At 31.8% G+C, this 24,341-nt stretch overlaps 2 protein-coding genes across 2 annotated transcripts in view; one reads left to right on the forward strand and one right to left on the reverse strand.

The window, feature by feature from the left end:
* The first annotated feature begins 11,722 nt into the window (after positions 1-11,722).
* LOC134271721 (uncharacterized) overlaps positions 11,723-24,341 on the forward strand; it is a 68,871-nt gene continuing 56,252 nt past the window's right edge. The window contains exon 1 of the mRNA XM_062753932.1: positions 11,723-11,765. The gene's annotated coding sequence lies outside the window, so the exon portion shown is untranslated. The remainder of the gene's footprint in view (positions 11,766-24,341) is intronic.
* Positions 17,786-19,126, reverse strand: LOC134271719 (uncharacterized). The gene has a single exon (XM_062753929.1). It carries the CDS (start codon positions 19,124-19,126, stop codon positions 17,786-17,788), a length of 1,341 nt encoding a protein of 446 aa, XP_062609913.1.

The following is a 24,341-nucleotide window of genomic DNA, read 5'->3' on the forward strand; positions in this document are numbered from 1 at the left end:
CCTCCAAATGTAAAAGGGGTTTTATTGAAACCAAGACCAGGATACACCCACGGATATTTAATATTACACCCCTTCAACATAAAATTTTGAATTTTAGTTTGCCTATCTAGTCAAGAACATGGATTTTTTGACATTTGATACACTTTACATGTAGAATGTTATATTGACATTTTTTCAAGATTTCTTTACTGTAAACTATTTATTTTAGCAAAAAGTACATTTACAGATGATTTTTCAAAAATTGCTTTAAAAATACAATTGAAATATTTAGATCATGTCTCATAAATGGTTAATCACAGTTACCACAGAAACCAAATATTTGTTTTAAAGAAGTTAGGTACAAAAAAATGTGTCTTTCAGTATTTTAGCTAATGGCAGTTTTCTTCATACAAGCTAATCACATTGACTAAATTGTATAGGCAAATACAATATTTTTGGAGATGTTGTCATGGTAACCAAATACAAATCACAAAAGCATATTTAAAATAATATATATTTTCATGCATTTACAATAAACTGTGAAAATAATACATGTATGTTAGTCAATAGTTATTTTATATTTTATGGAGATTTTGTAAAGTTAATTTATTTAAAAAAGCATTTCCAGGATAATTTGTTACCATGGTTACAAAAATTTATGAGAAATACACTGGTTTTATCTAATATTTGCAAGGTTTAGGAGAACATTTTCTATCTTATATTATCAATTTTTTTGTGCTTGTGGTATTTTTTCCACAACATACTCTGAAAATGATGTATTTTGGTATTTTCTTTAAAAATTAATTTTTGTGATATTCTGTTGCCATGGTTACAGAATTTTTTTGAAAAACCAATGGGTTTTGTTTTGTTTTATTAGAATTAGGATTGTGGTCTTTCTATCCCATGCTTTCAGTTTTCTTTAACATGTGGGATTTTTTTCTAACTATGCTCCTAAAAATGGGTATTATTTTGAGACATTTTGTTTCCATGGTAACAGAATATTATTTAAAAACCCATGGGTTTTATTTAATTTTATTGAAATTAAGAAAGTGCTCTTTCTATTCCACATAATCAGATTTCTTTAACATGTGGGATTTTTTCTTTCTATGCTCCTAAAAACGGTTATTATTGTGAAAAATGAATTTTTGTGACATTTCGTTGCCATGGTAACAGAATATTATTTAAAAACCCATGGGTTTTATTTAATTTTATTGAAATTAAGAAAGTGCTCTTTCTATTCCACATGATCAGATTTCTTTAACATTTGGAATTTTTTCTTACTATGCTCCTAAAAACGGATATTATTGTGAAAAATGAATTTTTGTGACATTTCGTTGCCATGGTAACAGAATATTTTTAAAAAACCCATGGGTTTTATTTAATTTTATTAAAATTAAGAATGTGCTCTTTCTATCCCATGTTATCAGATTTCTTTAACATGCGGGCCTTTTTCTTAATATGCTTCTAAAATATGTTGGATTTGAAGAAATATTGTGAAAAGTGAATTTTATGAAATGACCTATGTTAAATTGAAATTCAGCACCTTTAATAAATCCTATATAATTTTATCCTTATGGTAATCATTTATCATTTTGTATGTACTTCTCAGGAAAAAAAGATTTATTTATGGTACTATCATCAAAAAAGCTCTGTTCCTGTGTTCAATAATAGCTAAATTCACATTTTTTTCAATTTTTTGCTTGGTTGCCATGTGCATTTACATGGTGCATTGTTTCCATGGCAACATAGGCTGGCCAAAAAAATTATGTTGTCCAATGATGTTCCCTTGGTCCATGAAGCAACATATTAAAATTTTGTAAAAATCTGAAGTGGTCATGAATCACCCCCTGCCTGGTTCTTACAAATAGCTGTACTTAAAAGCAGCAGGGGTCGCCAAGCGTAAAAGGGCGACCCCAAATAACAACAAACAGCAGCAGCAGCAAGCAACATGAAAGCATAATATCACATGTACATGTAATAAGCATAATAATGGCCGTTCCGGGTATACCGCGAACGGTAATTAACCTTACAATTAAATTTTATGTACATGTATTTTAAATAAACTTTACATTGTCAAGTTTATATGTATGTTGTAGTTATCGTTCCGGGTTATCAAACCGCGAACGTTACAACTGATATTTTAGCAAGCAAAACACTGTGCATGAAATTTGTTGAAAGCAGTACACATTTTGCACAGCAACTGAGTTTGTTTCAAGTAAGCAAAGCAGACCAATTAATTCATGAATTTGTTGAAAGCAGCACACATTTTCATAGTAAATGAGATTGCTTTAAGCAGCAGCAGCACAATGAATTTTAGCATCAGTTGAATGGCTCGGCGCAAACTGAATCTTGGGACGACAAGGGGAAAAACCAATCGTAATTCTATGGAATGTCATCAAGGAATTCAAGCGAGGCTAAATACGCAATCAAAATTACAGCATACAAGGTCAAGCCCATGGAATGCCACGACGAAAATCTTCCAAGTGACGTCAATACTCAAGTCGAACCTGAAATGATAGAGAAAACCCCAACAGCAGACAAAAACTTCTTAAAATTATTTAGTGTTAAGATGCAGATTCTACCATTACTCTTCAATATGGGGCGGGATGGGATGGGATTTTAGATACAATCGTGATCGAAAGCATATTTTCTTAAAAGTTCTGTCTGCAACAAAATTCGTGTACCTTTCGTTTTTGGATCAAGGGCAAAGAGGGAGAATTTAAGATATCCCGATCTAATTTATATTCGAGCTAACCCAACTCAAATAGCAGCAACAAATTTTTCCTCATAAAATAAGTGCATCTATTCTTTAAATTAATAGATGCTATTATATCGTATAACATAAGTTGAAATTAGCTTTATTCTTTATAATTTAATTTCAGTGTAGACAATGAGACAATTTTACTTCCGGAAAGAGGCTTGAAAAGTTAAAATATAGCATATTTTAAAAGTAACGTCAAGCGGAGTAATACGTTTTTGACGTAACTCATTGTGACGTAGGCAAGTTATGTTATACAAAATATTATATGTTCCTCTGAATGGCTTGATATAAGTGAAATTAAATTATATCGCGATACGAAATTTTTGGCGATACCCATCCCTAATAAACAGAGCTGTATGCTGGCAATATGTAAACAACTTCCAGTCAATTTTGTACAATGATTTTTTTACCTTTCTCACTGAAGAGCTCACAATTATGAAAGGGAGGGATTCACTTTCAAAGTAAATGTCTGCTATTTTAATCAAAGATTTCTCATATTTATAGAGAGAATACCAACAAGGTTTTAATATACCTTTTAAAATAAGATGTTATATTTCTTATTTCTGTGAGTAACATGACTTGAAGTAGCCGCATTTCATTAAAAAACTTTCCCAAATATTGCATTTTTTCAGAAAAAATCAACTTTAGACACTGTTTCCATGGTAACTACTCAACATCCATATGATCTAACTATATTTTTTGAAGTAGTTTATGAGGTGGTACTTTCAAGACAAATTTGAAAAAAATCTGTGACTATGCGTGCCACAAAAGTTTAAGTGGTTACAGAGAATGGGTATTAATTTGAAATTATGTATAAGTTACAAAAATATCTTGAATAGTTTTTTTGGTTTGAAAGTTAGCAAGCTGCAAATTTGAGAAAAGTGAGGTCAAGGTTAAAACAAATCTTTAAACAGTTGAATACCTCACTATATGTGTCAGCAAATGAAGTTTGATAAAAATATCTTGAAAAATTTCTTAAGAAACTAAGCTTAACACAAAGTGTCACAGATTGACAGACATAAGGACAGAGGGAGGACATGCCAAACACTATACATGTTATGTGTATTATATACATTATTAACCTCAGCAAAAATTATTCTGCATTTAAATCCAGAATTGTCTAAAAAGAATTTGATAAACCTTTCGGCACATGACCTATCAGAAGGCCTGCTACATATTTTAGCAGCAACCCTCTTTTGGGGTCATTGGTGGTTTCATAAAGTTCTTGCTTTCTTTTGATTTAGGACATTTTCTTCTTTTTTCTTTCTTTGGGCTCAGTGATATATTAGATATAGCAAACACTAAAGAAAATAAATACAATCTACATTATTTAATATTTAATGAGATTGTTCATTCTTTATAGTTTCTCAATTCAATTTTATTCAATTCATTCAAAGGATCTTTGAATTTGTAGTATCTTCTGTAAACAGCATGTGTGAGAGAGAGAGAAGCTATATAGGGGGAGGGAGAAAGGTACTTAAAGCCATGACTTTGAAATTAATAATTCTTTCTCAGCCTTTTCAAATCAACATTATTTATCATAAAACTCTGAATCTAAAATGATTTCATGTTTCTGACTTTTTGTTTACGTATTTCTTTTGTTTGTTATACCAGCTCTTTTGAGACAACCCCGAATATGGTTAATTCGGAACTGCTTAAAATGGGATGTTGTGAATATTGCTCTTTATTTTGGATTTACGTCGTATTTTAACGAAACCGAAATTTCATGAGATAGAAGATACATCAATGTTTCATTCACATATCTTAAATGAAATACATATCTAACCACAGTTTCAGTGTTTAATGTCGGTCAACGTCACTTAAGCGCTTGCGGTTGTAAACAAAAACCCTGGACACGGTAAGAAAGACGGAGTTCTTGATCTCGCTATGTCATCCAGAGTATGGACAATACATAAAGCTTCATTTATATAAAGAATCATTAGAAGCAGAAACATTTATGTTTGTATAATTTTAATTATTTAATTAAAATTATTCGAACTGCTTAAAATCCGGAACTGCATAAAGCACTGTACAACTCATAATTTTCACTTTATCAAAGATTCCGTAAAGAGACCATTGAGTAGTCAATTTGACCGAATCTGACATATGATGAAAACAAAACCATCTTATAATTTTGTCGATTTCTTTCTAATTGTTTTATTATATTTAACAAAACACTTTTTAATTCAGTCTTAGAAGCCATATAAATCGAATAGGTTCTATCATTTAAAGGACCATTTTAAAATGGTTTAATGCTTCAAGTTCGAAACACAGAATTTTTATCAGGATTTCACTTTTTCCCTATGAAAAAAAATAAAAGAAAGATAAATCTTGCTGAGAAATATGTTTTTCTTACAACCAAACACAGCATTTTGATATTCTGACTTATGAATTCAAAGCAGCGCTTCTTTTTAAAGTAATATACGCTATAACGTGCGCCATTTTAAAATACGGCTGGAAATTTATATATTTTGTTTACCAATAAAAGTTACGAAAATGCTGTAAATTACACCATTTAAATAAAATTCGTTATAAAGTTATCAAATTATAATTATTTATTATCCTGCAAGGAGAATAATGTCTATTTTTAAGTAAATCCACCACTTGACGCCGTCGCTACTTTTAGATTGATAAACAAACACGGCGTCAAGAAAACGAGGTAAGCCCTTTGAGATACAACTCACTTTTGACATGGATGGCGTGTTACTATTAATATAACTTATCTTTAAATGTAATCAGTATCAACCATCTATACTCTGTTATGACGCATATTAACCTTTTATTAATAATCGTTGTCAAAATGCAACGTGCCTCGTTGTCTATAATTTCCCGTGGACATACGTGTCTATATTTAGACCTACTGTTTACACACTTCCTTTATCAATATTCATGAAAAGACTGAATTCTTGATTGCAGATATTGCTTTATTGTTCTGTTATTACAACGAGTTTTATAGTTAAATTTTGTGGAAATATTATTTTTTCATTACACTTTATGTGTTTCAGTTCATTTAATCATTTTGTTTCACATACAAATCGGCATCCATACGGCTCATATTACTTTAATATATTAAACATTTCCAGATTTCGCTATCTCGAGACCGTACTCGCGCACTGACTCTGACAGTTGTTTCAAAATGTTTAGGGGCCCTGTCAAAATTTGATTTATTTGTAAGCAACAAGAACACTGTTTCCTAGATAAATCAACGTAATATGTAGCATTTAAAGCCATATGTAGCGTATTTTCCATTAGTTCAGACTAACTAAAATTAAACTAATCTTTCTCTTTGTTTTGTTATTTTGTATAAAAATAGGACTTTCCTGTAAATAACACAATTTAAATCGATCGCATTACATAGAAATACGAAATTAAAACAATAATCGATTAATTTCCGACTCGGATTAAAATAAAATATCAAACACAGTTTAAAGTCAATTCGACGTACATTTATAGAAATATGGGGAAGACATTTTGGTTCAAGATCGGTGATTTTATTTTGAATTTAGCAAAAATTATCTTAATTTTTGTTTAATCTATTGTTTTACTTTTTTAAGTTCAGATGCACCATACTTAGTGTAAAGCTTTATAACCATTATTCAAATCTTTTTATACGGCCTCTTGTGTATCGAAGTACAGAGTACGACTCCGAGCTCGTGGCGCTCTTAGCTGGAAATGTCTAATAATTATATATCTTTTTAATATGATTATTCACTCCGCTTGAAAAGTATTAGGGTATGTACATGTATATAAATATTGTGATCGGAGCGTCATTCCGTTCGTTTGTACGTCTGTCCGTCCGTCTGTATAGACTCCCTCAGTCCATCTTCCCGTTACGCTTTGGGGTACCCATATCTAGTCCGCTACTCCTCTTATATCACTGAGTGAATTTCAATGAAACTTTCAAAGAATACTTCGTACATAGTGCCATTATTTACCTCAAATTTTACTTTTTGATCGGTCACACATTTCGAGTTTCCCTGAGCAAAACATGGACATTGCTATTCTTTCTAAAATATTGAAGGGAACCCATCTCTTATGCGTAAAGCCCCCTTTACCATTGAATAAAATTAAATGATACATTCACAGATTCTTTATAACATTGTACCATTGTGCACCTTTTCCGATGTTTGATCTGCCACTTATTTCCTGTCTCTAAAAATAAAACATGACATTTGCCATTATAATGGTTTTAGAGGCAGGGGTATTATATAGTGAGTTCAGTGCTCACAGTACCTCTAGTTTTAAGAAGTTTGACAATCAGTAATATACCTCATGTTTTTTTATTTTATACTGTGATAATAAATATTTTCTTTTTCCATTCTTTGAGTTTAAATTTCTTCATATTACGATTCGACAAAAAATAATTTCTGAAAAGATAGGCAGCGCTTCATACCTCATACAATTTTATTTTTGAAGCTGATGCTTTATCTCTTCATGAAAATCAATGTTAAGAAGTTTAAAACGTTTTGTGTAATTTAGAGCAGAGGGACATTAGTTCTTGAAATTGTTTTACGTACCTCATTGTCGATTATTTAAGCCTTTACTCATGATAGTTACAATCTCTCACATGTACATGTATATAGGTACATTGTAACATGATAGTTACAATCTCTGACATGTATATAGGTACATTGTAACACCTAGTATAAGGAAACGTTTTAGAGATTTTATCTTCTTGACACTTATGTCAGTTTGAAATGGAAGTTGGTGCCATTTTAAAGTTTAAACTTTAAATTCGAATTTAAGTATTTGATAAAGGGTTTTTCTCCTCAAAAATAGGCCTAAATTTGCAGCCCTTCACCGACAATGGTGACTTCTCCATATCAGTGAAATATTCTGGAGAGGGACGTTAAACAGTATACAATCAATCAATCAATTAAAGGTAGTAGACTTTAAAAAAAATAAAGCAATGAAAATAATGATATCTTATTACTTATAATTTATTTTCCAAAAACAGAAATATCCTCAAATGTAAATGAAAAAATAAAAAGTCAACAAGGCGTTCTTAAAACTAAACATTATAAATTACTTTTTTATCTTCTACATTTACCGTATAAAAACCGCTTAATTTCCCACAACGATTGGTTTAAACATGTAATAGATAGCATAACCGCTGATGCCGGAGAAAAATCTGTAAAACAGCATAAGTGGCACAATTATATTAATTATATAGAGCCAACTTTGGCAACCCACAAGCTTCGTTTCCAGATTTCTATTACAGCTGTGCTGGTTATAGGAATTTAAAATCCAGTGGTTCAGATTAGTCATCATGAGAATAATTCCTCCAGATGAAATGAAAACAGAGGATTGTCCATTGAGGTGGAAGCGTCTGATTTGGATTAAAAAATAAGTTTGTAGAAAAGTTTCGAGCATTGAAATAATACGAGTGAACAAAAACGTCCGTAAATGACTAAATTGACCAGTTAATGCGGTCACCGTGCCAAACATGTAGTAAGCCATTGTTCCAGAGGAGCTCAGAATTAGAAGGTACTCGTTTGCTGTCAATTTTGCTGGTCGCCACGAGTTGCAGAAATATTTTTTCAGATGATAACTAATAAAATAAATTGGTAGAATGATGCAGAGAGAACTCATACCCGCCCCAATTTGATGTGCAAGCATAGAGTCGTCACTTTCCCAGTCGAAAGCAAATGTTAATAATATGGTTGTGAAAAAAAGTGGTAGGTTCATAAGAATGCTTAACACTATAACAAAAATATGTTGTCCAATAGTTGGTCGTTCCTCTACTGTAACTGGCATTCTATATTCAACGCTTTTCCTTAACTCTGTGTTTTGATAATTTAGTTCATCTTTTATTTTGCCCTTTGTTTCATTGGAAGTCCAGCTCAAGAACAACAAGATGAAACTTGAAGCAAGAATAGAAAACTCCATTCTCTTTGGTAATAGGAAAGGTGATAATTTTTCTGCCAGTCCTTTTTGTATATTAGATGTTCTAAAACAATAAGACGCATTACTATATTTGGGGACGTCGTTGTTGTTGTTTTCAAGATAAAATACATTAATATTACTAATAAATACATTGAACCAAATGACGAAGTTTGCCTGAAGGATGAAAATGCAGGAAAAGTTAAGAATAGAGGCTTGCATAAATCGGATCCATCGGTAGTATGAAATAAAACTCAACTGAAGAAGGAGAAACAATATTAAAATAATACTACTTAGCAAGGAGAAAGTCGCCTCAATTGACCTCGTGGATATGAAAGGAATGCACTCGACATAAATTGCTGCATTGATGGAATTCTGTAGAATTACTGCAAGTCCAAAGATCCAGAGAAATACTATCCTAAGATTCAAAGAGGGATCATCCATCTTGGTTACGTTAAATCTGTCTGTGGTCAGCTTATTCCTGCAAGCAGCCAAGATGAGAGTAACGACAGAGATCAATCCAATGGTCACGAACACCATTGTAAACACCCAGCTCCTTGTTTTAGCTTCATTTGAGTATGCTTGGTCAGCTGCATTTGTTGCAATAATGACGAAAGCATCGGATACCATGTGTACAAACAATAAGAAAGCTACGCTTTGACCATTATTATGCAACCTTGATCCACGCGTTACTGGAAGAATTGGATGTCCCAAAATTCTAAATAGATTTCCAAAGACTTTAAAAACATCCATATCTGCGCACACGATAAAGCAGACTGAGATCATAAAAAAGAGATATAAGTGTAATGACATAAAAATAAGGAAGTGCTTCATCACTTGATTGGTTCACTTGAAGAATTGACAGTTATTAAACATTGGTATTTACAAATACTTATTTGGATAAAGCATGTGACACACTAGTTCCCCTTCTTTTTAATTACAGCCCTTTTTAATCTGAAATATTGCTTTTTACTGAGAATAAAAATGCGTAATTAAACACAGATATGACAACAATCATATATACGGAAACAAATATGACTGTAGATATCACCGGAAGTGTTTTAAATCAGATGATACGATTTATTACATCTTCAACAGTGAAATACTGTAATTTATCCATTGAATAAAAGTGATATCCTTGTCACGGTGTGACAAATACCAGAAGTGCAGTAAAACTCTCGAATTACCTTCCTATAACGAACACTGTTGAAAAATATTCCTTGGGCTGTTATGATATATAGAGGAAGTAAATAAACCATTCTGACAGAGAACAAGACTGTCAAAGTTCCCCAAAATATGCATTCTTGCTGAAATTCATGTTTACAATCGTATCAATAAGCTATGACCTCTCAACCGCTCAACTATGACGTCATGTAGACTAGGACTTTTACAAAAAGACAAATAGGCAAAGGGGAAATTAAAAAAATGTAATAAACAGAAAATTCAATGTTTTCGTGCTTCGCACTCGTGAAAATATAAAACAAAATCTTGTCCCACCCGTGAAATAGATTCCATATCCAACTACAAAACATTGAATATCCTCTATTTATTTCATGTATACGCTGTTTTGTTCAGGATGCAGGGTACTCCACAAGGGGTTTTACCATGGCGGCCCGCCATGGTTAAATTTATGTGCGCCATGATTAAATGAGATGCGCCACGGTTAAAATCGGCAGCCGCCATGATTAAGTTTGATTGCATTTCAGTCCTGACACCTACTTTTTTTTAATGACTTGAGTAGTTAATTGTGTTTATACTACGACTGCCATGCACCTCGCATGCCTCGAAGGGGACTCAGCTAAACAAACACGGTCGTTAATCGGCGACTATGCCGTGAAGCGTGACAATGGAAAGTCAATCAGCCGATTAGATGATCAATATTTTAAGAGTTCATTATCCTGTACACATATAAATAATTTTGAGGAACTTCAACTTGTACATCATGATTAGATAACGGGTTTATAAAAGATGACAGATTACGAGCATGATAATCGTCATGCATGCGATTGATCATTCAAGTTTCTTGGCCAGAAAAAAAAATTATCTTTCAAAATTTCACATTCCTCTGTATTTAATCAATTTCCCATGCTCTGTTTCAAAGCTTTAACTTTATTATCTTTCTGATAAAATGTACATATGGCCCACGTCTCAATTGCCGTCTTAGTTTTAGAGTTACTTCCCGTTGATATGAAACGTCGCGTGGCTATATTTTAGCACTGGGGCACGTGAAGAAGTAAACAAAGATGAATGCAATATCTAGAAAAAAAAAAGAACGTGTAGATAAAAGGGAAACTGTTCCAAATAATCATTTGTGTGTTCACTTAAAAAAACACTACCCATTCATAAGTTTTAGTCATGTTTAAACAAAATGCTTCATACAACAGGCTACAACAATTCTTAAAATTTTTAGTTTCTGAATAACATTGCCATGGTTACTCAAAAGTTTTTCTTTAAATTACTTCAAAAGGTTACTACAGTTTTGGGCAAATTTTGGTTCATTTGTGAAGTAAGATACATAATCCATCTCAATTTAATTATTATTTTTTAGCTTAAAAAAGTGTTGGTTGTTTCATCATTTTGTACTGCAGTGGTTAAGATTAAAAATCATAAAACCAATCATTGTTTAATGAAGATTAGGAAGTCTAACACGCATTCGCGTTTTCGGTCACATTGCGCCTTCGCGCAGATTCCTCCATGGTTAAATTTTCAACTGTGGAGAACCCTGGGATGATTGATTTTTTATTTTTTGGTTTAATTAGTTATGAGTATATTTTCTTATGAATTCCAACAAACACATTTACCAAACTAAGATTGGAGATTTTCATTTTTTTAATATATTTTCTAAATTTCTTATTTTTATTTTCATTGAGTGAGACAAGAAGAATGCAATTATTACAAGCAAAGACAATTAATATCAAAATGACATATAGGTAGTGCAAAGCAAAGTTTCTGAAAGCTAAGTTCGAAAGCAAAACCCACTTACTAGTATCAGCCCATGCTCAGTGTTGTGTACAGAGATTTACAAATTGAATACACCTGTGAAACGAACAATTTTGTGTAAACAGGGGACGAGCTAAATGTACGATGAATTCTATTCTTAAACTCAGCACACACCACTAAACATGGACTGACAATACTTTGCGTGGGTTTTTGTTTTCTCTCATTTCTGCTCTGAATTTCTGGATTATAATTTTAATATTTTCTATCAAAACCTAACAAAATTGCTATTTATCTCAAGCATTAAGGATAACAATTAAATTTATCAACGTGCAAGGATGAAATTTAAAAGTAAATTGTGATGTCTTTATAATGATTGCGCGTTTTATACTTTGGAATATAGAAAAATTATCCAAATTAAAGGTGCTTGGATTTTCTTAAATTAAATAATTTTATGAATTATACCATTGAATAAAATTAACTGATACTTTATCACAGATTCATTATGACATAATGCCATTGTGCTCCCCCTATTTTATTTTTGATGTGATACTTATTTCGTGTCTCCCAAAACAAATCATGGATTGTGCTATTATAATGATATGGGAGGCGGATGGTATCATATAGTGAGCTCAGTGTTAACAGTACAGTCATTTAGGGTATTCCGAATCACCCCGCATTTCGCGATACTCGGTAATTTACCTTATCGCTGTATCTTATACGAGACATGCACACGTGTGACAACTAAATAGTCATTAACAACATGGTTCATGCTTAATACGTACAATAAATAAAGAGGTAAACTTAATGCGTTAATTAAAAAAATAATTAATTCATTCGTTAACTTGCTTTCCTTCTCGAAGAAAATTTCCGTGTATAAACGTTGCAGAATATTTCTCATCGATGTCGTGGCGTTGGTGGTGTTTGAAACCTAGCATATTAGGTATTGATAGAACGGCAATTTTATGAGCTTTTATGAGCATTAATAATTTTTTATTACATCTCAAAAATTTGTATGTTACAACCGCATTTGTAGCCCCCTATAATTTGGGGTATTTCGAATCACGTATGTGCCTAACCGCAACTGAAGAAATTGCAGGCTGCATACTTGATATTTCGAAAACATCGGTTTTCTTTACATGCAAGGGACCTATGAAAATTATGAAATGGAAAAGCTGTGAAGAGTTAAGGAGTAGCTTGACCAGTGGTTATCCTTTTGTCATAAATTTTTAAATATGGACTTGCACTCATGTACATGTACACATACATATATGTACACTGTGCACATATGCAGTGATTTATGTCGTATTTAATAATTGTGATACATATATCTAAACAGGAGCTAGTTTTTATTCCTTTTCACACATTTTTTATCACCATTATCATTATACATGTATGATTTTTTTTTTCGTAGCCGATTCGTAGAATTATGATATTTTCAATGTTAATTGTTATGCAGCGAAAAAAATATCCCAGGTGCAAAAAAGTGAAATAATTATATTAACAGGACAACAATTTACAGTCATATAATTTCTGAAACCCCTATTTTCTTGGTAATAATTGCTTTTCTGCATGATCCGCCTCTGAAAAGCTGTTTTTAGTGCGAATGAAGAGGGGGGTGCTGATAACTTTCATATAAACAAGAACAATCAAGAAAATTTTAATTCTTTTTATTCTTGGAGCTTTTTATAAACAATACTAACTAGTTCATCAATTATGATGATGTTATCTGACCTTTTTCAACCCATTTACCTGGTGATTCGAAATACACGGAAGTGATTCGCAATACACTAAAAAGGTGATCCAAATATAACCCCCGTCAAGGTCGCTGTATTGAAGATAGACTCATTCTGTAAGGTAGATCTGATTTTTCACTAAATTGGCTTTCCTTTGATACCAAACAACCATGTGAAAAGTTTTTAATAAAAACATCTGCAGTCAAAATGTAAACGGTGATTCGGAATACCCTAAATGACTGTACCTCTAGTTATATAACGGGGTTATTGAATCTTCATATTGATGGAGGCGTTTGAATCCTACTAATAAGCATTGATGTCATAGGCTTACCTTCTGTCCACCTTTTCTTAGATATCAAACTATATCGGACACACGAAACATACTTTTTTGCACCAGAAATTTTTCATTAAACAGCTTCATTTTCAAATTCTTAAAGTAATAAAAATATACTGAAAACGTATAACATTTGGCTGTATATTCTTTTTTGCGCCTTTGGTGGAAAGAAACTTCCGGCCATTTAAATAAAACGCTTAATATTTTCATAAATAGGAAGTAGGATCATAAAAAAAATTGTGCTAAATCAAATCTACGCTAACTTTTTTCAAAAATCAATTTCTCCCCCTATATCAAACACGCCAAAAATAATTAATTTACAATAAAAGTTATAGTTCGTGGTTAAGAAGTAGACTATGATAAGGTGAAGTGTGATTTTGTTTTCACGAATAATGGTCTAAGTTAAGAATAGACTGACGGTACATACTGTGTTATGGTACTAGAATCTGTCTGTACATACTATGTTATGGTACTAAGATCTGACTTTTTGTCTAATATGTGCGATCTTACGTCGATAGAGATACAAATAATCATTCTAGATTAAGAAGAGAGGTACGAAAACTCAAGTCCTACGTGTACATGTAAATGTAAATATTAAAAAGATATTTTAATATTTTTTAATATACTACCATTAGAAACTTCTGAACTTCTTTACTGCAGAAAAAAAAATATAAATTATCAAAATGAAAAATATTATCTTTAAGTCAAATAAAACTTTGAATAAATATGTGCTAAATTTAATCACGCTCTAAAAATAAAGTAATACCACGTTAAACTGACATTCCCCTTTTCTAATTATAGTAACATATATAGTTTTCATGATCTACACAACGTTTAAAAAAGCAAATATAATATTGATTTTTCATACTAATCAATTAATTGGAATTTTAAGAAAAAAATTTAAAAATATTAATTTGGAAAAAGTCAATGGAATTTTTTTGCTGGAATCATATTTGTTATTTTAAAAATTTTCCTTGAATGTTTTCTCATATGCAAATTTCTAAACAAGGATGTTAAAGGAAGTCAGGTTAGGAGACTATTTATAAAGATTAAACTCTTTAATAAAAATGTGTGGAAGGTCCGGAGAACCTAGGTTATCAATCAGTACTTCAATACCCCTAGATCACCATACGACCTTCCTTTTTCCAATATAAACAAAGTTTCTGTACAGCTCATGGTTATTTTTTTGTTTGTTTATAACTCTCAAGTTTATTTGTCTTTACTGTGTGCAGACTGCTGTAATGAAATAATATCAATCAAACCAAACGTTCTAGCACCAAGCTAAAAAACATTAATTTTTTTGTAACACATTTTAAAACGGTCAGAACATACTACTTTACATTATTTAATGTAGCTAGTTTTTGTGTAATAAATTCGTTGACTGCATTTACACCGTATACAACGGGTAACGCGGGCGGAGGAGGGGGGGTCGCTCAAAAGTATACGGTGATTTAACTTTGAAAAGTTGATCAAATTTGAAACGTAAGGGAAAAAATAACATATTTAGATTCATTTTAAAACTTTTCTGTCATGTAATTTCGTATGCAAGACTAAAACCAGTACCGTTGGTCTAGCTTAACCGGATGGCTTAACTCAGTTAGCTGGGTTCTGGTACTTCTTATAATAAAACTTATAAAATTGTTTTGCTATTGTGTGTTTCCGAATTTTCTCAGCAACAAGCACATTCAAAGTGATCTATCTAAAACAAAATTACTTTAACTCTTGAAGAAAATTTTCTTAGATTATTACTAATTTGCAGGTTTGAGGCTACATAATTCAGATATATTGAGAGATAGAGCCTTTTGATCAATTTAAGTTAAAGTTGCATTTTAAGATAAAGAATGGAATATGAGATATCAGGTTTATTTAATGCTTATCATGTTAGCCTTTACCTTTGAAGAAAATATCAGAAATTTGCCCTCAATGAAAGGGAATAATTCTATGTAGTATATAACGTAGGAAAGCATGAAGAGCAACATAATCTTTTTAAAGTTTATTGTTTTTAATACTAAAATCAGTATAGACCTTTGTTTTCTGGTACAAAAGAAATAATTTTGTTAGGCTTTTTAAAAAATCATCAAATTTGTATACATGCTGCTGGTTGATTTTTTTTTAAATATGTGTATGATTCGGTGTATATGCCTGTATATGGAATTTCCTTTGAACAAAGCTCAATTTCATTAGTCACATTTTTAAGCTTAATTTGGTTGTATGGAATTTTTTATGTCTCGTTTTTACAGTACCTTTGAAGAAAAATCTATTAATGATACAAATATGTGAAGACGGCATAAACATGGAACCCTGGACATTCCCAGAGGTGGATCAAGTGACGTAAGGTAGTCAGTTGTTTTGAACGGTTACACCTTAAGAACTGATCAGGTAGACAGGGCAGTCAGTATAATAAAAAAACCTAACAGTATATGAATTTGGTAGATAGGCAAGCTTGTGCTCTATGTTTTCCGAAAGCAATGTGCTTTAAAATCTATGAAAATTAGTATAGAAAGGAGAAAATTCGAATGACCTAGTTCTTGACCTCTTTGTGACCTCTGTATATTCTAGATCTTACAACCAATACTCATTTTGTGGCAGGGGTGACAACAGGTTTTTATGGATAAACTGTTGGTTCATTCTAAATGACACCCAAAATCGGGGGGCAAATACTGGTCTTACCCTATCTTGTCCTTTGTTTTATGTATGAATTACACTTATCAGAAATGTGCCAATATCTTAAAAATACATTTAAGACTTAATAAGTTAAACCTTCTGGACCTTGACTTTTATCTTTTTTATTTATTTCAGAAAATAAAATACTTCTTTTTTATTACAGTCCCCCCCCCCAAAAAAACAATCTTGGGATATCATATTCCGTAGCTTTTCACCGTAGTTTTCACTGTCAAAGATTTCTCCTTTTTGAATAATTTTTCATTGAATGCATCAGTTTGATTGGAAAGTCGTGGGTTCGAATCCCTGGTTGTGACTGACCTAAGTCGATAAAGATAAAGTAGCAACTGTTTCTTCGTCAGCTTGACACTTTGAGGTGAAAGTTGCGGTTCCTTCGGATGGACCTTAAAAATCGAGCTTCCGTGTCACGACAGGCATTGGCAGTATAGATATCCTTCACTGCTCAGTGGCCCTGAGTGCCTAGTATTGGTCTAAATTTGAAGCTCTTCACCGGTATATGGTGACGTCTCTAGATGAGTGTAAACGTCTTGAATTGGACGTTAAACAACAAACAATAAATCAACAATTTTTTAGGGAGAACGTAGCAAATTTTCAGTTTGGGACATTCTGAAGGGAAAATTTTAAGAAAAAATTTATTTAAAGACAAATTAGAATAAAATGTTTAAGAACCTGAGATCGAATGTATTTTCCTAAATAGGTGCTTTAGCTAATTTGATATAAGGCCTAATTTGCTTAATGGGACATTGGTGTAAGTACCTCATCTTTGATAATTCAAGCCTTTATTTATGACGATAAAAATGTGATAAACGTATAAAGGTACCCCTGAGTATTAGGAAATATTTTAGAGGTTTTTTTTCTCCTAGACATTGAATATACAATTTGAAAAAGGAAGTTGGTGCATTTAAAAGGAATGCTAATTGAAAAAGCAAGCTGAGAGTTTGCAAATATTTTATAAAGAGTTTCCTTCCTCATAAATGCTTTAGAAAATTGGTGAAGACACTCTCACACTCACACTTAATTAATACCAAATCATACTAAAATAAAAAAAAATCAAGAGAAAATTTAATCATTTCATTTTTGTTCATTTAATTTGAACATTTTCAATTGCAATAAATATATACATGTATATTGGTGTTGGGCACAAGTTCTTTAAACTAAATTCGACCGTTTTTACGTGTACTGGTAATACAACAAAAATGGATCAAAGGTGTTTAACGGATTTTACAGAATTATTTTGTTAATTTATCTATGTATATGAACTGGCCTTCAAATCAAAGGAAACATCACTCTTCTAAAGTTTAAATCACAAAAAATAATGATCTCTTATAACATTAAATTTATTTTCCAAAAACAGAAATATCCAATATTTCATCGAAAAAAATAAAGTCAAAGAGGCATTTCAAACAAACATTTTTTTCATAAATTACTATAAATTACTATTGAATCTATTACTTTCAAAGTATTAAATAAGCTTTACTTTCCTACAACGATTGGTTTAAATTTGTAATAAATAGCGTATCCACTGATGCCGGAGAAAAACCTGTAAAATAACATCAGAGGAATAAGTATATTTATTATATAGAGCCAACTTTGACAATCCACAAGCTTAGTTTCCAGATTTCTGTGACAGCTAGGCTTGTTGGTGGAATTTAAAATCCAGTGGTTCATATTCGTCATCATGAGATTAACTCCTCCAGATGAAATGAAAAGAGAGGATTGTCCTTTGGGACGGAAGCGTCTAATTTGGATCAAAAAGTGAGTCTGTAGAAAAGTTTCCAGCATTAAAATAATACGAGTACACAGAAAGGTCTTTAGATGGGTAAAATTACCTGGCAGTGTGAATGCGGTCACCGTACCAAACATGTAGTAAGCCATTGTTCCAGAGGAACTCAGAATTAGTAGATATTCGTTTGCTGTCAATTTTTCTGGTCTCCTAGAGTCGCAGAAATATTTTTTCAGATGATAGCTACTAACATAAATAGGAAGAATGATGCAGAGAGAACTCAAAACCTCCCCAATTTGAAGTGCAAGTATTGCGTCCTCACTTTCCCAGTTTAAAGCAAATATAAGTAATACTGTTGTGAGAAAAAATGGTACATTCATAAAAATACCAAACGCTCCAGCAAAAATATGTTGTCCAATAATATGACGTCCTTCTTCTGTAACAGACGTTGAGCCTCCCCTAAAATGTTTATTTGTATAATAATTCAGTTTTTCATTTGTTTCATCAGAAGACCACCTCAAAAACCAAAATATGAAACTTGAGGCAAGGATACAGAACTCCATTCTCTTTGGTATCAGGAAAGATGTTACATGTTTAGCCAGTCCTTTTTGTATCTTGGATGTTCGAAAACAGTAAGACGCATTGCTATATCTGGGAACGGTATCATTTCCATGATGAAAAACATTAATATCACTAATAAATGTATTAAACCAGATGACAAAATTTGCCACCAGAATAAAAATGCAGGAAAAGTTAACAATAGTAGTCTGTATAAATCTGATCCCTCGGTAGTATGAAATAAAACTCAACTGAATAAGGAGAAACAATATTAAAATAATACTACTTAGCAAGGAGAAAGTGGCCTCAACTGACTTTGTGGAAATAAAAGGAATGCACTCGACATAAATCGCTGTATTGATCGATATATGTACAATTACTGCAAGTCCAAAGATCCAGAGAAATACTATCCTAAGATTCAAAGAGGGATCAGCCGTATTGGTTAAGTTATTTCCATCTGTGGTCAGTTTACTCCTGAAAGCAGCTATGATGAGAGTTACGAAAGAGCTCAATCCAATAGTCACTAACGTCATCGTTACCACCCAGTTCCTTGTTTTAGCTTCATTTGAGAACGCTTGGTCAGCTGCATTTATTGCAATGATAACGAAAGCACCGGACACAATGTGCACGAACAACAAGAAAGCTACACGTTGACCACTATTGTGTACTCTTGATCCCCGCGTTACTGGAAGAATTGGATATCCCAAAATTCTAAATAGATTTCCAAAGACTTTAAAAACATCCATGTCTGTGCACAGGAAAAAGCAGATTGAGATTATAAAAAAGCAAAATTGCGTGACATGATAAAAAGAATGAGGAAAACCTCGTCGCTTTGATTGATTACACTTCTTTAATTGTTAGTAATTAAATATTGGTAATTACAAATTCTTGATTGGATAAAGCATGTGACAAGCAAATCTTCATTCTTCTTTCTGACAATCCCTTTTCCTTTGAATTGATGTTTTAACCGAGTAATAAATTGCAAGATATGGAAACAGACAAGTATGCGAAAACTATATCTCTGTAAATTTCACCGAATTCATTCGCTTGAAGCAAGATAATGAAGTTTTAAAGTAGGTATCCGATACCATGTTTTGGATTATTAAAGTATTTTTATTTGCTTTAATTGTTTTGACAATGTTTTTTGTTAACAATACTTAAGATTTGGTTTTATTATTCTATTTTTACTTGTGTTTACTTGTTATCGTGCATATTGGATTGTTTAATTGCTTTTTTGTATGTATTTGAGATTTAGATAGCATATGATTTTGATAAGATGAAAAATTTCTTACAGAGAAGCGGGTGGATGGATTTGTTGTGTAAATTTCAAAAATATATAATTGTTTCTGAGGTTTATAATTACAAATAGTGTTTGTTTTCAAAAAGGACTTAAATCTGTCTTCCATCTTTGTTTGTAATTGACATTTACATTTTGTTTTCTTTTAGGTAGAAAACGTGGGAATAAATTTTAAAAAAAAAAATGTTGATGTCAAATCATTGCCTTCTTCATAACCCATTTCTAAAGTTTCAATGACTTTATGTTGTTATCATAAACATAAACCTTATATTTAGTAATTTGTTTAAAAAAATAAAATCTAATACTATGTTCAATGTATTTTCAAAAATTATGCTTTTTTAATTATTTTAGCGTTAAATCTAAAAATTGACCTTTTTGTAAATTTATGAATAATGCTACTGGACAAAACAAAGACATCTAAAACAATGACAACCATACAAAAATTCCCATACCTCTGTCAGGACACAAATATCGCTCAACCATAGATATACGAGCAGTATTTTACTGCAGAGATCAACATGAAAGGCCTTAGCTTATGAGATAAATTATTATGAGGTTGGAATTGCCACACGTGGATTTTAAAATAAGCTGGAAAAACCTTTCGTAGCTAATTTCAATCGCTACAAGAAGGATTTATTGAATTTTGTTATATATACGGCATATTTTTTATAAAACTTTATAGGGAATAAGATTTTGCCTCGACTTTGTTATTTCTACAGAGAAATAACACGTTCAATCAAATACCAAGGCTTTTCAAGGGTTAATTTGGAGTTCATGTCCGTATTTGCACTTTCATGCAAGTTCCAAAAATATCATTACCATTTTATTTTTTAAGGAAATATGTATATAAAAAAAAACACTTTTCAATATTGTGTACTCAAAGTGGTTATATTGGGGTTTTTTTTCATAAGGAAACATTACTTCTTGAAAAACATACAAATATTCAATAAGTGTAGTAAATTCGATGCTTATAAATTTCAAGAAATTTAGATAATTCAAAATCACAAGATTTTACCAAAATCAAAAGATAAAGCTTAAAAAGTTATGATTTTTTAACTTTATGAACAACCACTCCTCACGATAAATTAAATTCCAATCTTTTTTTTATATCATTGACATCTGCTTTTTCAATAAAAAGAATAATGGAACTCGTAAATTTACTTACTTGGCATTGGTCCCTTGCAAAATCATTTTCATAAACAACTTTCTGATTTAAACCATAATTACTCTGAAATCCACATCAAAACAGTTTCTTAGTTTCTGTAGACAATATCTATGTGGTTTATTTTTTTTTTTTTTTGGAGACCAAGTCTTCCAACAATCTATTGGAATTCCCATTAGTACCAATTGCTTTCCGTTATAAGCAGACTTATTTTGTATTCATATGAAGCGGAATGTGTGCAAAAATCTTGAAAAGAAGAAAACACTTACTGTACCTTTCAACTCGACATTTAGATATATCGACGACGTATTGTCAATTTACAATGGAAATTTCCAGTTTTATTTCGATATGATACATGTACATGTATATTCTGTTGAGTTTGAGATTAAAGATACCACAAAGCCTGACACCACTGATTTATATTTGGATATTTTACTTGAAAAAGACATTAATGGTAATCTAACAACCAAGCTCTATGATAAATGTGATGATTTAAACTTTTCTATTGTCAACTTCCCTTACTTATGCAGCAATATACCTTCATCACCGAGTTTATATATCTCAGGTGATTCGAAACGCAAGAGCATGCTCTAGGTATGGATAATTTCTCAAACGAGGTAAATTATTGACAACAAGTTTATGGAACAAGAATATCAGCAGTCTAGTTAAAAGTACCGGAAATCATTTTGTAAGTTCTTTGGTCGATACAATTACCTTGTCATATAATACAACCTTATCATTGAGTCAAATACTGACTGACGTTTTTCATACTAATTGTTAGTCCATTATTTATACACTGAATTGACGACGGATTCTTTCGTTATTACCCTATCATTTCAATGAGCATACCGCGGATGTGACCGGTAAGCAGGGGATGCTACTCCAACATGGCACTTGATCCCACCTCTGATACTTTAAGGTCCGTGTTTACACTGCTCCTATTTTGTATCGTTTATTGACTATTCATCTTGAGTATTGTTTATTATTTCCAAATGTTTCACGCTACAGCCATTTCATCTGTGACGCCTGTCTTGACTCCAAAATCTATCCAAAGAAAAACTTTGTTAAATCATTTTTTTAAAATTTACATTTATTCCTCAAATTGTGCACAATATCTTTGCATGAAACTTTTTATATATATATATATATATAAAGCTATTTACTATTACCATTTGTAACATAAAAAGCTAAAACAATTTCTAAAACGAGGTAAGTTATTTATAACCAAGTTGATGAATATCAGAGGTCTCATTTAAAGTCATCATTACATAAGTTCTATGGTCGATACAAATCAAGATCAGCAAATATTGTATCATTAGAAATGCTCGTCCTCCTCCATGGCACCTGATCCCACCTTTGATGTTTTGGAGGTCGGGTTTTTCTCTGCTTTTTGCATTGTTTGTTGAGTTTTTAAGCCTGAATACCGTTCGTTATCTCCATAGAAATCTTATATCCATCCACCTGTCTGTATCTCAGCTAGTCTGATTAGTTGACCCTTTGTTTGTCAGTCATTTTGTAGAACTTAAAATTTATTGTTCTGTCAGAAGTTTGCAGACATCTAAAAATAATTTGCTTATGCACAAGGAATTCTTACGCGGGCTATTTATTTTTTCTGCAACATCTGATGTAATTAAGTCCTGTACTAACAAACAGAAAAAGCAATTTATAGCTCTAGAAAATTAACTGCAAGTTAGCAAATGTATGAAATTTGTTCATTGCCTTTATTTGATGATATCTTTGACCCCCTTTCACTTCATATTAATTTCTAATAAGAAGGATTCTAAGTATACCAGGGTTTATTTTTTAACTTTGCTTATTTGAGTTTTTGCCTGAACTGTTTGACTAGGTTTCTACTGTTAACAGTGAAGAAAGGGAGAAATGGTGAAAAACAATTTCAAATTTAAGGCTATATCTTATCATTCAGAGGGAATATCCATGATGAGTTTTCTAGGATTTGTGTAAGAAAGTGTAAGATTTAAATTAAATAGCTGTAATTCATGATTCAAACTTTTCTTATCTGCAACAATATATCCTACACGCAAGTGCATGCTCTACGTATGAATAATTTCTAAACTGAGGTAATCAAGAATATCAACAGACTCGAAAAAGGTAATATTTTCAAGTCCTATGGTCGATAATATGAACGTGACAGCAAATAAAATTTGGCATTGAGTCAAATGCTGACTGACGATTTTTAATACTAGATGTTCGGCCAGTATTTTCAAACTGAATTGACGACGTTTTTTTCAATCATGACAATGAGCACATGGCGGGTGTGACTAGTCGGCAAGTAATCCTCCATGGCACCTGATTCTACTGAATCATTAATGAATCATTAAAATCATTTAATGGATTTTGAGCTGACTGCTGTCCCTTTTATTCATGCATTTTAGATTTGGACATGTTTTATTTAATACTGTTGTAGTTCTTTCCTTTTTAAAGATTATTTGTTCTACATTGAAAATGAAAACTATTGAGATAAGACCACTACAATCTACCCTGTGAATTAATTATACTCAAAAAATACAAAAATAAAAATTTAATTTGACCAAATAGTAACAACTGTGATCAAACAATAATCCATTTACTGTTAAGAATGCTGAAATTGATAGGTCGACGGGGAATTTATTCATCAACAACAATAAGTTTAGGTGTTTTACTTCGTGTTGTCCTGACGTCGTTTGTTCAATAGAATGAAAGTCTAAACCCAAGCTGTAAACCCAAAAACTCTACTAGAATATATACAATGAAGCGCATTGAAGTGGTAAAATTTCCCGTTCGAATGGAACGTTTTGAGCTATCTTTAGAACGTTTATTGTCATCTTATGACACGCCTATTTCTTTAGAAATGGATAAAAAGGTCAATTTGTTTATTCGAATACCTGTAGAACAGGTTTTCCTATAATAGCCAATGAAATTGAAGGTCTAAAGAAATACCGAGTAAACATGTGTTCGACCGAAACATGTGTTGGGGTAACTTCAATAGACATGATAAGTTCAAAAATATGTACATATTCGTTGCAATTTGTGTTTTACAGAAGCGGAGCGTCTCTAACTCTCTCTTCTACTTTTTTTAAGCTCCATTTCAGTGTAACTCATATTGCTTGTCGCGAAGAATGGGGTGTCCTAAAACATTACGAAGAATATTTCTTTCTCGTTTCTAAAAATATGGGCGTGTCATCATGTTGTAATTGACGTTCAAATCATGACTCAGAACGTTTCAACCAAACGAAAAATTTTACCACTTCTATGCGCTTCATTGTAAGTGAATATTTAACTTAAAATGTAG

The sequence above is a fragment of the Saccostrea cucullata genome, unplaced genomic scaffold, assembly GCF_032062105.1.
Source record: "Saccostrea cucullata isolate Sc308-1 unplaced genomic scaffold, CSIRO_AGI_Scuc_v1 ctg533, whole genome shotgun sequence".
In the NCBI taxonomy this organism is placed as follows: Eukaryota; Metazoa; Mollusca; class Bivalvia; order Ostreida; family Ostreidae; genus Saccostrea; species Saccostrea cuccullata.

Bases quoted from the DNA above. Each gene is read 5' to 3' on its own strand.
- LOC134271719 (XM_062753929.1), bottom strand. From the start codon at position 19,126: ATGACGTTAGTGACTATTGGATTGAGCTCTTTCGTAACTCTCATCATA.